The 16,725-nt window shown below is 41.9% G+C and overlaps 1 protein-coding gene across 5 annotated transcripts in view; it reads right to left on the bottom strand.

Moving 5' to 3' along the window:
- Positions 1 to 16,725, bottom strand: part of RPTOR (regulatory associated protein of MTOR complex 1) — a 306,196-nt gene that overhangs the window by 92,470 nt on the left and 197,001 nt on the right. For all 5 annotated transcript variants that reach the window (XM_074970551.1, XM_074970550.1, XM_074970552.1 and 2 more), the window contains 4 exons: positions 16,569 to 16,644; positions 10,858 to 10,959; positions 7,009 to 7,092; positions 4,939 to 5,049 (listed from right to left, as the gene is read on the bottom strand). In XM_074970551.1, the coding sequence (XP_074826652.1) occupies positions 4,939 to 5,049; positions 7,009 to 7,092; positions 10,858 to 10,959; positions 16,569 to 16,644 (373 nt within the window). The remainder of the gene's footprint in view (positions 1 to 4,938; positions 5,050 to 7,008; positions 7,093 to 10,857; positions 10,960 to 16,568; positions 16,645 to 16,725) is intronic.

Raw genomic sequence — 16,725 nt, 5'->3', positions numbered from 1 at the left:
CTGGGGAATACCTATCTGGAGCATTTGTATTGACCACAAGATGCCACTGCTCCTCACAAATCCTGCTAGCAAAGAACATTTAGCTGGCAGTTCAATATGCTATTTAAAAGGGTCAAAGCCCATCCTTTTGAAAATCTCACACTGCTACTCTCCACTGTCTTTAAACTCTTAGAAACGTCAAGTTCTTTTTCTCATGTTGTCTTTTCCCATTTTATGGGCACTGAATTTTTGATGCATTGTTTTGAGTAGAGATTAAATTAACCCACCCATACCTAGTACTTCCCTGTTTTCTACAGAGTTAGTGGTTGTAATGTTGACGATCCCATCAGAGTTATACTTCGCTAGGTAACTTGGGTGCCCTTGACAGTCTGGAAGTTCCATCAGAAGAGCAATTTTTTTTTTTTTTGGTTAATTTTCTCACTGACTATAGTGGGGACTTTTTAAGTGAGATATTTAAGATTTGGAGGATGCTGCCCAACAAATTATACCAGTTTAACATAGGGTAAACTCTTGGCCCGACCTCCTTTCCAAGGACTCTTTAACACCAGTTTCTTTGCTATTCATATACTGCAGCATGCCATCCAGTTACATATGCTGTGTAGCACAGTAGGGAGATTGGCTGGAAACACTCCAACAAAACTCAGCCCTGGATAACTAGAGTCATCTCTGAATACCTCAGTGCAAATGTCTGCATATTCACAGGATTAAAGCAAATAGATTCAGACGCTAAAAATTTTTTAAGAACACTCACAGTACACATATATTTTTGCTTAGAAGACAACACTGCTATTACATCTGATTGCTTTTTCCTGCAACTTGCATGACAAAGGTACAACTCCTAAACCGGGTAGTTACTAATTGCGGGCATCTTCTAATCAATATTACACAATGGTATATTACAGATACACAAGTGCAAGAGAGCAGCACACACCCGCATTCACCTTTGCCTGTTTTCACTCAGGCTACTTCTATTATTTCACTGCTCATGAGAAAACCAAAACTGTAAAAAAAAACTTAGCAGCAGAGTCTGCTCTCCAGAGCACAAGGCAAAAAACACTGAGGGGAACTAGAGGCAGGAAAAGAGTCTCAGGTAACTACACCCCACCAGCAAAAACAAACAAGATTAAGCGATTAGTTTGACTCTAGCTGCTCATGTCAATGTAATAATTTCCTGAAAGTAAAGAAGGATGCACATACAGGCAAAACTAGATGAAGGAAACACTGTTGATCAAATTAGAACCAGGAGAAAGCAGGTTAAATAAAAATAGATAATATAAATATTAATAATAAAAATCAGATTTTTAAAATTTTGAAATAAAATATTTTTCTTTTTAAAATAAAGCTATTTAAAATTAAATTTCAAATTCTAAAAACCCATATTAAAGTATAAACTTACTATAATCTATTGAATCATTTAAATTAAACTAAAATATAATATTAAAGCAGCACCTTTGCTGCTAGAATCTTCAAGTAAGCCATACCCCTGAACTGGTGGAAGTAATTGCTAAGAACCTGTAGCCAGAGTTTGTTGAAGTGCTAAACCAGCTTTTGACAGCAGTAGTCTCCTCTGCAGGTTCAAAGAGACTATTTTTGTCATTTCAGTTTATTCAATTAGATCAGTTCAATAACTGGTTCATTCAAAGTTGAGAAACTGACTGGGAGTTGAAAAAGCAGTAAAGCTTGTTTTCCTCTACCAATCAATGAATAAAAATTAGATGAGAGAGGATGAGATCTACTAGTTCTAAAATCGTGAAGTTGACCATAATCAATCAGTTCAAAACACTAACTACAGATAGTTTTAAATGGAAAACATGTTTTGATAAACTTTGTCTTGCTTATGTACCCAGCATACTTAAGGTAGTTATATTTAACTAATAAAAATTTTAAAATGCTTTTTTTGTGCATTTTAACTGAATTCCAATTTCCAGCCAAATACAGCTTGACACAAATCATAAGCAAAAAATTAACCACCTAGTAAATGAGAAATGCATCACTTACCATTTTATATCATAAAGAATGTAAAAATGTATGTTCAGCTTTATAATTGCTTAAATAAATATTTACAGATAGAGTATATGCACCTGGTTAGCAAAAGAGGTGCCACATTTTGGCTACATTTTAGTTGAAAATCAACATGTTTTAAGAATTTCCAACTAATGAGAATCAACCTTTAAGAAAATCACTAAAAAGTACAAATGAAAAAACAAGATTAAAATTTATTATCTAAATCCAAGTTTCCTATTTTCTGATTTAAATCATCATTGAAATTGGTGATTTAAATCATTTTGAGAACTTTGATTTAAATCAATCCACCCCAGAGGAAGCTTCTCTGGGAAAGTGTTTGAAAATAGGAGCCATGGCTTTTGCCTGTGGTCGATGTAAAACCTACCCTTGTAAGAAAACAGTTCCAGTTAGAAATGTGGCCAATAGGAGAATATTCTCATGGCTTGCCCACTCACGCATACACACTCCTGCTGTACTCTAACACTGTAGCAGTAGTGATTCAGTGCAGTCTAATTAATCTTTCAGTCAACACAATGAAAAACAGCCTTTCATGACTGCCTTCAGCATCTGAGAATACTTTCACTTATATTCTCAGGACATACCCCTGCAGTTGTCATTTCCATCATAAATCTTATAAAATTGCTATCCCTGAAAGCACTACATTCACATAGGAGAGTGCTCCTCACAGCCGAAATACTACACCACACACTGCTATATCTATTGACTAAGAGCCACATTACCCCTACCCCTTTTGTCCCTTTCATTTCTGGATCCTGCAGATATTGGTCTTGTACTACATATTTTTCAGTTTTATCCTTAGAGAGATGAGGGTGAAAATGGGGCTGAGGGGAAGATAAATGTACTATAAAGTTACAGGGATTTTAATATTTATTGCAGGCATAATCATTCCACAGTTTTTTGATCATCTTAACAAGCCAAAGATGTCTCATCAAGCGCATTTGGGCAAGTCTCTACCCAGTCCAGGCTGGAAGGATGATTCTAGGCTTATTTTTAAAATAGTTCATGAAATCAGTGAGCATTTCCTCTGATAAGCAGGACAATCCCTTCACTGGCATGTTTGTTTCCATTGTGGTGTGTGCTAATTAAGTTGATTCTACAATATCCTTATTATGTATTGTACTGGTCTCTGGGACTGAAGCTTCAGCCATGGAGGAGCATGCATCAAAACTAAGCTTTTCAATATGAGCTTTAAGATTAAGAATTTTCATTTTCTTTGCCATTCAAAAGCCTCTTAAGATGTTAACTAAAATATATTTATAAAACTAAACATGACAGTGCTCGATCAAGAGAGAAAGAATTCCAACAAATCCAATATCGTTCCTTATGCTACAAACAAGAGAAAAGAGCATGAAAATACACAACATTAAAACAGGAAGACTCCAACTTTCAAAAGCAGTTGATTCAATCTTACGTCAACTAATAACTGCACCTGCAATTAACTGTAGGTGTCAAACCAGGAAACTACACATACCACTGCAAATTTCCAGCTGCAATTAATTAACTGTTTGAATATTTGTACCAAAAAATATAGTCTTCATTAAGGCCATGTTCAAAAATCATGATCCCAGTTTTAAGCCTTGTCCTAAAGGATGCCAAGGAGGTACCAGTATGCATCATGAGAGGGAGAAGTCCAGAATCATGGGCATTGTGGAAGCAACCCAGTGTCCTATCCATTCTGAACTCTTCAGCACTTCCAAGCCCACCAATGTCAGCGGTCATTGCAGCTCAGAGAACAAGACCAGATTAGATTTAGAGCAACATTGGAAGCTAAACTCTTCAAAGACCTAGTTTTGCTCTACTTCTAGGATGGTTTTAGAGATGCTGATGATCACCATGGTTTTAAGATGAGTCTGGAGACTGTTCTTGCTCGGGGGAGGCACAGCCTGACCAAATGTTCTAAATCAGTTTAGCAAACAGAGCATGAGCCCCCAGTATGGGCTAGGCCACTGTGACAGACATTTACCGACAGCACTTACAGGCTAGGCCATACAGGCACTACACGTGTAGCTATACACCACGGTGACAGGCTGCGTTCACCCATGTCACTCTGTACGTAGCTACATGCAGCAGCAAAAGGCTCTGGCCGTAGGGAAAGGCTCCGGCAGCAAGGAGCTGCTGGAGCCTTTCCCCACCGCTGGAGCCTTTCCCCGCTGCCTCCCCCATGACAGAGCCTTTCCCTGCTGGTGGAGCCTTCCATTATGGCAGAGAAAGGCTGCAGCAGCGGGGAGGCAGCAGGACACTGGATTGCTAAAAACAGCAGTGTAGACATAGGAAGCACTGCTTGGGCGGGAAGAGAACTGTGCAGAGTACATATCCTGGGGGTTCAGGTGTACAGAGCACTTTACCCTACTCACCTAAGGCATGCCTCACTGTCTACACTACTGCTTCGACTTGTGCTAACCGGCAGGCAGTGTCTGCACTCTACACGCTGTACTCTATCAAGTGTTGACGTACCACAGAACTTCGGTCACCCTTATACAAAAAGAAGCATGATTGAAAAATGGAATTTCTTCCAATTAAAGTGAGATTTCAGCATGAATGAGGGATAAATTGAGAGAAGAGTCATTTTTCACTTCATGCAGATGGGAATAACTTGCTTAATGAGCTGGTGATCTCTTGCAAAAAGTCCAGTGAATGGGCAGGTAGCCAAATGAGCCATTTCAAATCAGGCTTGTCACTGCATGAATGGGGATTTCACATTCAGAAATTCTCAGCAGGTAGCTCTAATGCACTAGTGACTTTGCAGGTGGGAACTCCTACTAAATGAATACATGGTTTTTAAATCCAGTCTCCTGCATTTCATTGTAGATTGTACTGTCTGCCTCTAACTTTAAAGCAATTGGCTAAGGAAGATAATAATAAAGGATGTTACTGGAAACAAATAAAGAGCAGTAACGGTTCAAGATTACTCACACTGTCCACTGCAAGAATTTTGGCCCAGATGAAGACAAGAAGTGGTCTCAGTTCCCGAGCTGAACTCTGAAGCAGCTTCAGCACATAAGGGAAAATGCCAACAGAGAGCGCCTGGGGAGAAAGGTAGAACAGCAAATTACTATAAGTCTCCAAGACCCACTGCAGGAGGAGAGCTGGACAGGTGTCAGAATTGCACCCTTTACATAGATGCTACATATTTATGGCACATATGGTAGAAATTAATATCAGACATGTATAGTAAAGAGGGGACTCCTGTGTAGTTATTTATCTCTGATTTTATTCCTGGATGTCCCCAGATATTTGGCCCACTGAGATGAAGAGTTAATTTAGCACCAGCTTTTATTTGTTACAGCATATGATTCTTCATGGCTCACGGTGTGCCACTTCCCTCCCTCAGATGGGGCGATTTGCTCCCACAAGTAAACAGATTGCAAAAGCTCATTAATTACAGTCCTTCCACTGGAAATCATACATGCCTCCCACACTCAGAGAGGCTTTTAAATAAGCAACTTGTACGGTATTACAGACTAATAGCATGCAGGAGGACACACAGCTAGTTACATTGTTTAGCATTTCACCATTACTGAGTGGTCACTATAGATAGTCTATACAAGTGCAGTGCAAAATAAACCTGAGGGGAGGAATTCTGTCCCCTACTCCAGCACCTATATGCTACACCAATGATGTATAAGGGCTTTAAACAGCCCACAGGGGGCAAGGCAGAATCCTCCCATCACAGGCACTGCACTGCCGTAGGCCATGCACGGTATAAAGCTAGAGAAGGAGGCCCCAGGGATGTAGCACACACTGCTATGATGAGTCTGGCTTACAATGCAGGCCATAGGAGCACAAGGAAGGCTACAATAATTTCGAGTCAGCCCCATGAATTGCTCATGTTTTGGCCCCCACCACAGCTTGAAATCCAGAGAGTTTAAAGTCACCTTTGACCCGCTCCTTCCTAGGGCTATGCCTTCTGTGCTATGCTTCCGGAAGGTGCAGAACAGAATCTGACTTAAGTGGTGTGGGAGCAGGTCAGGGGGGAGGATGAAAGAGAAAAATCAGTGAAGGTCCCATCACAGGACTTGTTCATTCCCTGCTGTCAGAGTCTCACCAGCACCCTCTGTTAACAGAAGGCACCTGAAATCATTTACATTTGTATTTCATGTGACACTCCTGTTCCATTCATATTTATTACCCACCCTGTGCTAGGTACTTTCCAAATGCAGAATGCAGCTGTCTGTGCCCTAGACAGCTCACACAATCTAAAAAGACCCAATGGATGAAGGACGAGGCAAAAGAGATACAGCATACAAGTCAAGTGACAAGGGGGATGATAGACAACTGGCTAGTTCCATGTTTAATTTAGTTTATATGACAGTTTATAAACCATTCTAGCCATTTTTAACTCTTATTTTGTTAATGAAAATATTTTTATATATTTAAAAAATTAATTAACTATCCCCAAACTGCTCCTTGCTCAGTTATAGCTAGTTCATACCAAGCCCAGCTGTTTGACTTTCTCCCTCAATCCAAGCTGCCATTCTCTCAAGTGCCCCAGGCATGAAGGACAGGTGAAACAAATATGTCTGATCCCATAACTTCCTGGGGGTGAACTGGTTTCTTAGCAAAAAGAAATGCTCATGACTGTTACTTGGGTTCAGAGACTTCATTTCATCTGGGTAATTATTTTCATAGGTCTCATATGCCCATTAAATGCTGTCTGTGTCTCCACATGTACTTTTATGCAGAAGCCATCACTATCCATAATCTCAGCTGGAAGAGAAGAAGCAAACCATGGACAACGTGGACTAAAGATGACGTGGACTAAAGATAAAGGACTCTCAGCAGCTTCCAAATCCTGCTTAAGCTCTGGCAACCTGATTTATGTTGACCTCCAGGCCATCTGACTGTTGTCAAGATACTGATCCGTGCTCCAAACTCAGGGCATATTTTCCACATCCTGCATTTATAAATCATCCTTCAGACCATATTGTCTACACTGAAAAAAAATCACTCCCTGTCAAAGGGCCCGTGCAACATTGTACGCACCAAGCTAACTGCCCAGGGACCCAGGTCCAGAAATCTTCCCAACAAATCAAGAGCTCGCAGCCGATGCACCTGGCTCAGCAACACCTGCAGAGAGAGAGGGGAAAACAAAGATTAATGCCATGAAAGGAAAGTCTTATAACAGCCAGGCAAGTATAACAAGACTTCACAGAGGCTCCCCACTCAGACACATCAGCCTTGTCTAAGGTTTAATTTCAAACTTGTGAATAACGTTGAAAGGCAAGAGAGCTGACTGGCTGGAGTCTTGTCCCATCAGCGCTATTTGGGTAACAGCCATCTCCTAATGAAGCAATGCTCCCCTCTGAAAAGTTTTATGCAGACATATGCAAATATTTTTTCTTGGAATGCAGTTTGTTTTCCCAACTCTAGGAAAGTGTGGTTTCTGACACTCATCCCATCTGCTCACATCTCTCTCAGGCACAGAAGCAACGATCCAGCACAGGCCTGCTAGAAGCAGCCATTCTGGCTGTGAAATGTTCTCTCCTGATTTACAGAGGGAAGAAAGGAGACAAAGCAGGAGCAGGATGGCATCCAGTGGAAGTGTTCAGGATGAGCAGTAACCCTGATCTCCCATTAACAAAAACAACTCGGAATCAGAAATAAGGTTTTGCTTTCCTTGGCAAATGGATGTAAGAAACTAAGGATTTAAGCCAGGGGGTCACATTAGTCTTCAATAAAAATCTCATTAAAACAGAATCTGATGCCGATAATGAGTAATTCTACTGGCTTACATTTAGCGTTGTGTGAAATATGCACAGACTGAGACCTCCAGTCGTGAATCTCTTTACCAGATGTAAGATTTTGGAATGCAATGCTTAATCCTCTGTTTAAAATGAGTAATATCCCCAGTATGTATCATGGCAGAAGCTCCCTGATTTGGCTCCACAATTTGCCCCCTCGCTCCCCCGCATTATTTGGTGGTCTTCCATTTTGTGAGGCTACAGAGAGCATACTGACCTTTCACCTCTCAATAATGCTTCAATCCCAATATAGGTCAAAAGAGAAAGGACTTCGGTCATCACACCCTAGCTGGCATCTGTCTACACCATAAAACCTCGATATAATTTGGCACAATTAGCAGTGTGCTCAGAAGAGGCCTGGCATTAGTAACAGGGAGCGCGGTTTTAGACAGTAGCAGAGATTAGAGAGGGTGGGGCAGGGCAGGACTGAAAGTAAGAGAGGGTGGGGCAGGCTAGGTGTAAGGTGCATTGGCAGAGAAAGCTGCAAGCAGGTATGCTGTGCATATTATTCCCTTTCATAAGAATTAAATAAATCCACAAATTCTGTCAAAGACAGTAAAAAAATTAGATGCAATTTTAAACGGGTTTCTAAAGGAGCATGCAAATGTATCTTACTGCTGTTAATATCACAGAAGCATGTATAAAATAAAATATCTCCAAGATTTAATTAAACTTGCAATTCATTATCTGAGAAAAGTATCTGGGTCTCTTTTATGCACATCCACTTTCCTGAAGCAAAGCGACACAATGACCTGAAGACAAAAGTGATATGCACACAAGAGCCATGTGACAATAATGATATGAGCTTAAAAGAAACCAGGAGGGAGATATTGCAGTACGAACTGCATCTTCATACCAGCTGCACCAGAGTAATCTTTCCATTCCCTAAAAGGATACAACATTATTTCTCACCAGAAGAGGAGGGCTGCAGGGGCATTTGGAGGTCTGGATTACAAATCAGTTTGGTTTGTTAGATCAAACAACTACACATAACTCTCAATAGCTGTCCAGCAACAGAGAGCCCTGCTCAAGGTTAGAAGCAAGCAGCATTTTCAAATCTGGAGCACCAAGCCTATAAGGAGGGAAGTGGATCTGAAAAAGCCAAGGAAGCCTGAGCATGCAAGTTGCAGCACTGCCTAGGCATGGGAGGATAATTCATGGATAACGGGGTCCAGGCTTTAACATTAAAGCTCCACAGTAATGTAGGATAGAAGAAATCAGGTCAATGCGGCAGCACAGCTGCCATTATTAGAGGGCAACACGGCACGAAACAAAAACTCGCTCTGCATCTCCTATTTACCTCAATGGGGCAAGTGTTAATCCTGTCCATTTGCACTCTCACAGCCTGGAAAAGAAGTGCCTCAGCAAGGATTACGAATCTACTGCTCAGGCTTGTTTCAGACTCAGACTGAATGAGCTATCTTTTCTCTTTGTAAAGTTCTCCTCTCGCTTTCCTCTGAAGCAGAAATCTTGCTTTGTCAGATCTTCCCCCGAGAGAGCAGTGATTCTAAATGGACTGCAATTTTTATAAGTCAATAAAAGACCATTTACAAAAGGACTGTTTTCCTGTCCTCGGCAGAACCAGGTTTCACATGTCTGGCACCATGCCTGTGGCACTCACATGTCCCTCTCTCCGGGGATACATTCGCAGCAATGTACCACTTTAGGCCACAGGGGTGCAGTTCAGTAGACATAAGATCTACGCAACGCGGCATTCAAGAGGGGGTTGAAATGTGCACCTTTGCCCCTCCCAATCGTTCACCGACACGTCACAACTCAAACAACAATCCCCGTTTATAAAGCAGTGTGTGAACAAATTTACCCTCCTTACATAGCAATGTTTTAACATTTACACTGGCCACGTTGCTCTACCCTAGTCTCACCCTTTGAGGTGATGGAAGCATAGTCCTGAACCAGGTGAGATCTCAATACTGTTGCAAGATTAATTACCAGAAGAGCTTCCTAGTGCCAACTAATTCAGTGGAAGGCAGTGGACATAATGCATAATGCCTGCTTCCATTGCAGTGACAGAGATAAACAGCACATCTCCTTTTCCAACTTATCTCAGCCTCTGGAGGCTCAGAAAAATTAAGGTTTGGTCTCAGAAAGATTGAAGTGCTGTCTGTCATGGGGCACATTAGTGGCTGTCAGAGGGAAGGTGAATCTTTTTCCATTATGGGGATGGAAAGCAGCTGTCCTTGGACATGTGGAAGACTAGGACCCCATTCCTTTGAGTGGAAGGGAATCTATATTTTTCTACCTAAGGGAAAGGTGACCAAAGCTGCCTTCATGAGGATTTGCATTTGGGGGTATATGAGTATGCATCTGGGGGTGTAGGTGGGCATTCTACCTTCGCTCCCCAGGAAACTTGGTTTAAGATGAGACCCTAGGGTTCCCCAGAGTTCACTCAAACTAATTTTTTCCCTTTCTGTAGATGAACTCAGACCATCCCAAGCAGATAGGAAGGAGTGCAGAGGAGCAGCGGTGGCCTTATGAGCCTCATGCTTGTGCTACTTCCCAAGACACCTTCAGTGTGATACTTTGAACACTCTCCTGTAATTGTACCAGACTCCTCTTTCCCTGTTAGGGGACAGATACAGGAACCATTCATTAGTCACTCAGACTGCAGCACCACCTGCTTTGCAAATCTAGAAAGAAGACAATGTCCCTGCCTCCCAGAGCTAGCAGGTACGATGGGAAGATAAGGGAGGAAGCAGGACAGCAAGTGCACCATTCTGTGAAAAAGCTTTGCTGATTCACAGCTGAATAGGAGAGGGCGAGGGAGCTTGATGCTGTTGAAGTGCTACTAGACTGCAGCAAGAATTTATGCTTATCTGAAGGTGTACTGGTGAGGGGACAAAGAGGGAAGACAAATGTGTCTTTATCAGCAAGGGTCTAGCAAACACAATCAGGTTCAATTAGTCCTGAATGAGCCCACGTAATTTATGTACCCAAACACCATCTGGCTGAGAGCATAGCACTAGGCAGGCAGGGAAAGACATGCACGTAAACACATACTCATGAGTGGCCATGCGTCTCAGCAGTGCCAGCTAGCTTAGCTCACTACCTGGCCCGTGCCAAGGCGACTCACCTGCAGAACTATTGGAAGCTGTTCTGGCGGGTTCCGGTTCTCCACTCCCATCGTTAGCCACACCTGGAATGCTGTCAGCTGCTCAGCAAAGAATGGGCTGTGCTGTTGGAACGAGAAAAGGGAAGTGAGTTTTGCACTGTCCTCTTTATGAGGGTGTGCACCTGTGTGACGTTTGTCTGCCCTAGACCAAGTGAGACTGCAGGCTTTGGCATCAATTAACCAGTATTGTGTGTTGTTCCTAGCTATTCCTTTCAATTAAGGCACATAACTACTAACAAGGATTTCTCAAACACTGATCTCGTGCACCCTCACAAAGCACAGGAAATATGCCAGCCTCCCCTGATATAAACATTTGTTTTAAAAAAGGGCAGGGGAAAAGGAGGAATAAGGTGGGGGAAGAAGATCTCTTGAGTAAAAAGCTTTTTTGGAAAATATGAACATGGTTTTCCACATGCAGAGTAGAGATAGCAGCAGGTAATTTATCTTCCTGTAGAGGCAGTTCCACTCTGCCTTTGCCAAGTCCAAGGTAAAAAATAAGCGAGCAAGAATGAAAAAGACGTGTGCCCCTGTCTCATGCTCCCTGGGCTGCCTTACAGCTCCTCTGATAAAGGCTGGTGATTCAAAGATGCAGTTTTGGGGCTGTATGGAGGGTTTCCCTTTATATTAAAAAATCCCTTCATTCCCTCACATCCACTGATCCTGATGGTGAGCGGCAGAGTATCTATGGGCTTCAAGTCTGCAAACAACTATTTATAATAATGAATTCCCTGATTCAATGGGTAAGATAGTAGCCATGTAGGGAAATAAGCCTGGAACTGACTTGCGGAGTACTACAGAATGGAATCCAAGAGGAAATGCTATTATGGGGAAAAAAGGCTGAAAACACTGCTCAGCTCTTGGAAAACATTTGAGATTACTGTACACAGGTCCACCCTAAACAAAGGAATCTGGAATTAATCACATTTGGTGGATAATTTGTGCAGAGTAGCAACATCTAAAAAATGTAGGGGAGTTTTCTCTAAATCTGAGATATTCATACACTGGGTTAAAAACAATAACAATGGCTGTGTTCTGATAGAAAACTACTCAAAGGGACCACAGAGTTAAAGAGAGTTAACAGAACAACTGCTTTATGTTCTGACAGTTATTCCACAGTTACACTGCCCTTTTCAAGCATTTGTAGTGAGAACTGTGCTGGTCTCCAGCAGCCTAGACACAAGGGAAATGGTGTGAAGGATAACCAAAAAAAGAGCAGTGGAAGTGATAAATACTCCGAGTAGCAAAAAGTGTTACTCTGGTGATCCTATAAACAGGGTGACCACCCAGGCGTCCCTATAGATCAACAACAGAAATGCACAGTCTACTCACAGTCTGAGATTTGCCATTTTTGTGGCATATTAGACTGAGGTTATTGGTGCCTGTTTCAGATTGCAATGTGTGTCTGTGTACAGAATATAAAGTGAGAGGCAAAGAGACAGTACATTTACACTGACTGCTTTATGAATGAGGTTAGGAACTAAGCATCACAAGAGGCAAAGAAGTAAATGAGTTAGACACTCCTAAATTCCTCTTTATAAATTACCTTTCTATACCACACACCCTTCCTAAAGGAGAATAGATGTGGGAGGCAGTCCACCCTACAATTTCAGACACCTCCTTTGATCTAAACCTATAATCCTATTATTGTGTGCTGGGAGTAACCCATCACAAAGTGCAGGAGCATTTCACGGCTGCTGGAGAATCTCATTCAGATCAGATCAGTGCACTTAGTTTTAGAAAGTGGAGACACCGGAAGTGGCATTTCCTCATTGTAAAGTGCTTTCACATCTTCAGGTGGAAAATGGTATATAGGGTAAGCGCAGGGTATCATCAGTTTGTACTTGATAGTTGCGAGTGGGGTAGGCTTAAAGGGGCAAGTTCATCTTGACACTCATGGATTTTCAATACTCTTAATTTCTCTTTGCAGGGGAAATCAGTCATTTGTCTGGGATTTAATTCTAATCCCTGTGGGACCAGGAAGATGTAAAGCATTAGCACAAAATGCATTGCCATTTAACTCAGCTGTGACACTAAGGGGTTCATGACAACTTGCCAGTCAGCATGGCAGGATCCCCTGCTCTAGATTCTCTTGGAAGAACTATTCCTTTTAACTTATGTCACATAAGGCTTGCAATACAAATGGGCTGTGAGAAAGGGCCAGCTATAGGACACATCATCTTCCAGAATAGAACTCCATTGGGAAAAAGAATCTTCCAAGCACATTCAAGCGTGCATGCACACACAACTCCAACGTGCTTCCTCCCTGTAAGAATGCGCCTAGACTACAGGTTCCTCCCAAGCAGATAACCCTGTTTTTCTAGCTTTGACTAGAGGAGAATACTCAGAAGTCAGTGGCTTATGTTTTTTATTATATGCTTTTGAAACAAAACAGCCCTGAAGAAGAGATTATCAATTACTTTATCCAGAGCTGGACTGGAAACTAAACCCGCAGTGGCCAAAAAGACCAGAGTACAAATGGTAGCTCAGTAATCCTCTGACTCTCACTGGAGCATTTGACATCTGAGATACTGATTGCGGTTTCTGCCAGCCCTGTTATGAAACAGACTGATTAACCTTAATAAAACTTACCCCCGCCCTGCATTAAACAACAATTTCTTATAGGATTAGCACTGGCTGGCAGCAGCTAACCTTGTCGCAGAGGTTGGAGAGCAGAATGTTTATTTAGAAAACAAGGGATGGATCAAGGATGTTCAACTGTCTTTCCATTTCAATCATTTGTCAAAGCTTCGCAGTAGAAAGCTAAGCCCCTTCCACCCCCTCCCAAACTGAAAAAATAAGCTTCACCTTCTTTATGTCTGTTTGACTAAGCAACGCCCTCCTTCCTCTTGCAACCTATACAGCCAGCCTTGGCCACATCAGACATAAAACGCGGCATTGACTGGAGCTTGGAGGATGACTTGTTTTCACTTCTGATTGTCTTGCTTAGGTTGTAAAGTGAATAGAGTTTGCTGGCTTCTTACCTAGTCCCTGGTGGATATTTATCTCATCTCACCCCTGAAACATGCCCACTCTTTACTGTAAGTCAGCCCAACTAGCAGGCAGTTTTCAGAAGCCCAGCACTGCCACAGTGGCATATTATGTGCACTAACAGAGCAGTGTCACAGAACTGCAACAGCAGGGGACACTGCAGGCCAGAATGGGGGCGATTACATTTATTGCTATTTTAGAATACAGAGCATGTATAGAAAAGAGAAGGGGATTAAAGGGTGGGTGAGCATTTACCAGCTTCACCCCCAAAAGAGCCAAAGTGTTTGTACTGCATTCAGGCACTTGGATACAACTTCAGCCAGTAAACCTACTGAGAAAATACAGTTTGATACTATGCCTGGAATGCAAGGGCATTACTGTAAAAACTGGTTTTATTCCACGTGTGTGTGGAAGGCTGAAATCCAAATGTAAACTAAAAGTTCTACCCCCACACCCTGGATACTTAGTATCATTCAAGACCCATAGCCTAGGAGACATTTGAGGTTTTATTCTGGAATCTATTCAAACCGGCCGTCCTGAAAGTCAAACTACCTGCAATAGGGCTAGGCAAAGATTTCTCTTCTGATCGTTTGTTTCAACTTTAACGGCCATTTAGTTTGCATGGGAATAGCTAGTTTAAAACCACACAAATTTGCATATTGTCATCAGAGTTACTCTCTCTGAACCAGCTCAATCACAAAAGGAGTCTAGCAAATGCAGTACTTTAGTCTCATAAATCCACACTGGGCTCTCAGCCAGTCACTGTAATGGATCTGGATGCATTGCAGATCAGATCCTGCTACACCTGCTGAGATACAGCTTTGCTATGTAGCTATATTGCTTTTCTTATAAACTTACATTAGGATCCTAGCCCTAGAAAAAAGCCTTGCGGTTTGTCTCCCATTTATCTCTGTCCACAACACTTCAACTTTCATCCAGGCCTGTTTCTTCTGTCTTGATTACAGCAATCTCCAGGCATTTCTGCACTGCAATAAAACACCGCAGCTGGCCTAAGTCCTCTGACTCGGTCTCTGGGTCTCGGACTGCAGGGCTATAAAATTGCAGAGTGGCTGTTTGGGCTTGAGCTGGAGCCCAGGCTCTGAGACGCCCGAACATCTACACTACAGCTTTATAGCCCCAAAGCCTGTGCCTCGTGAGCCCAAGTCAGGTGACGTGAGCCAGCCACGGGGGTTTTGTTGCAGTGCAGACATACCCACCTTCTCTCTGGCCTGACAGCAACCTGCTCCCTCTCAGGTCCAGTCAAACTGTTGCGGAGATAATCTTCTGTGGAGGTTACCAAAGGCACCACCATCCCACTCTGAGAAGCTTACAGTCAAGAGAGACTGACAATACAGAAACGCACTGGGAATCTCAGAGGGAGGTATAAATGTATCAGAGCTTCTCCAGATTTGTTTTTAAACATGGATGACAACAACTTATCACTAATCAAAAATTAAATGTATCAATTCATCATCTAAAAATTATGAAACTAGGAGTAGGCAGGGAATTTAGGTAGAACTATTTCAAACAATGGGTCAGATTGATTAAATAAGTTTTTGGGAAAGGTCATTGAAACAGAGCACGAAAAAGTAAAAAACACCTACATCTGTTCCCGGAAAAGGAGGAGATAGATCAGATGAGAAAGAAAACTGGGGTTAAGAGCAAACAAAAACGTTAGCTGGGAAAGACGGGGTTTTCCTTTTGTCAGAGTCTCTTATGTTCTTGGAGTTGAAAACTGCCATAGGTACCTCAAAAACCGAAATAATCCCATATAGGAAACCCATATTTACTTTCCTCCAGTGACTATAATGGAGTTCATCCTCGAGTCTATCAGAACATTACAACCAACCAGACTGTAATAGTCATTATTAAAAGGTTTCCATTCAGGAGGCATCAGAGGAACATCAAGAGAAACCCATCCCATCTAAAGGAATATGGGCCAAATTTTATGTTAAAACATTCAGGCTCTTCGCTGCTTGAGATAAGTGAAAGGGCAACAACAAATGCAGTGAATCTCATTAATGAGACCATTTTTACCAAGTCACTTCCTGTTTTAAAGAAATGGTGTAAAATACCCCCAAACTTACCGAGTACGACTTTGTTCCGTATTATCTGAAGACACCTCCATTAAACAATTCATTTTTGCAGGTTTCTACATGGTTATTAAAAAGTATTGAATTGTAAAAATCACAGTGGTGTGGTCTATTAGTAGAAAGCTCACTTTGCTGAGTTTTCTGAAATGCCAGAGGCCAGACCTAGAATCTACGAGTTTCTGCCAGTAAGAATTTCTTCCTCCCCACCAATTTTTAAACTAATAAAAACTGGCATTGAACAGAAGAAACCCTCACCCCGACTTAATTATGACATCTCACTAAGAAAGAGTTCTAAAGTATATCTGCACATATCACTCCATATGCCTGTACCAGTAAGGTCTCTGAATTCAAGTGCATTCACTCATTCAGAAATGTTATCGGCTAATGAAAGATTTTAAACTGATCCTAATCCTATGCCTCTAAATGAGACGATTGGTAGTTTATGATCTCCCAGGAAATGTAAGCTCCACCCAGTCCTAGTTCCTTGGTGCAAGAATTCAAGACTTAGTAAAAAAGGAGATTTCATAGGGCTGGAACATTGACTAATGGCTTAAACTGGACACAGCATATTTCAATGCCTCAGTAACTTACCCGGAATGCAGTTCCTTCCTCTATGATTGTTGGTAATTGGGAAAGGCAAATATCAACTGCGAGGTCCCAAGCTTGCCTGGAGAAACAAGTGAGAGACAGGTCATCCTGGGATATGAGTCTATAATACTGGGAGAAGTCTGAACAGCTGATTATTAGA

Source organism: Natator depressus, chromosome 14 (assembly GCF_965152275.1).
Source record: "Natator depressus isolate rNatDep1 chromosome 14, rNatDep2.hap1, whole genome shotgun sequence".
In the NCBI taxonomy this organism is placed as follows: Eukaryota; Metazoa; Chordata; order Testudines; family Cheloniidae; genus Natator; species Natator depressus.
This window is presented reverse-complemented; position numbering and strand designations above follow the sequence as displayed.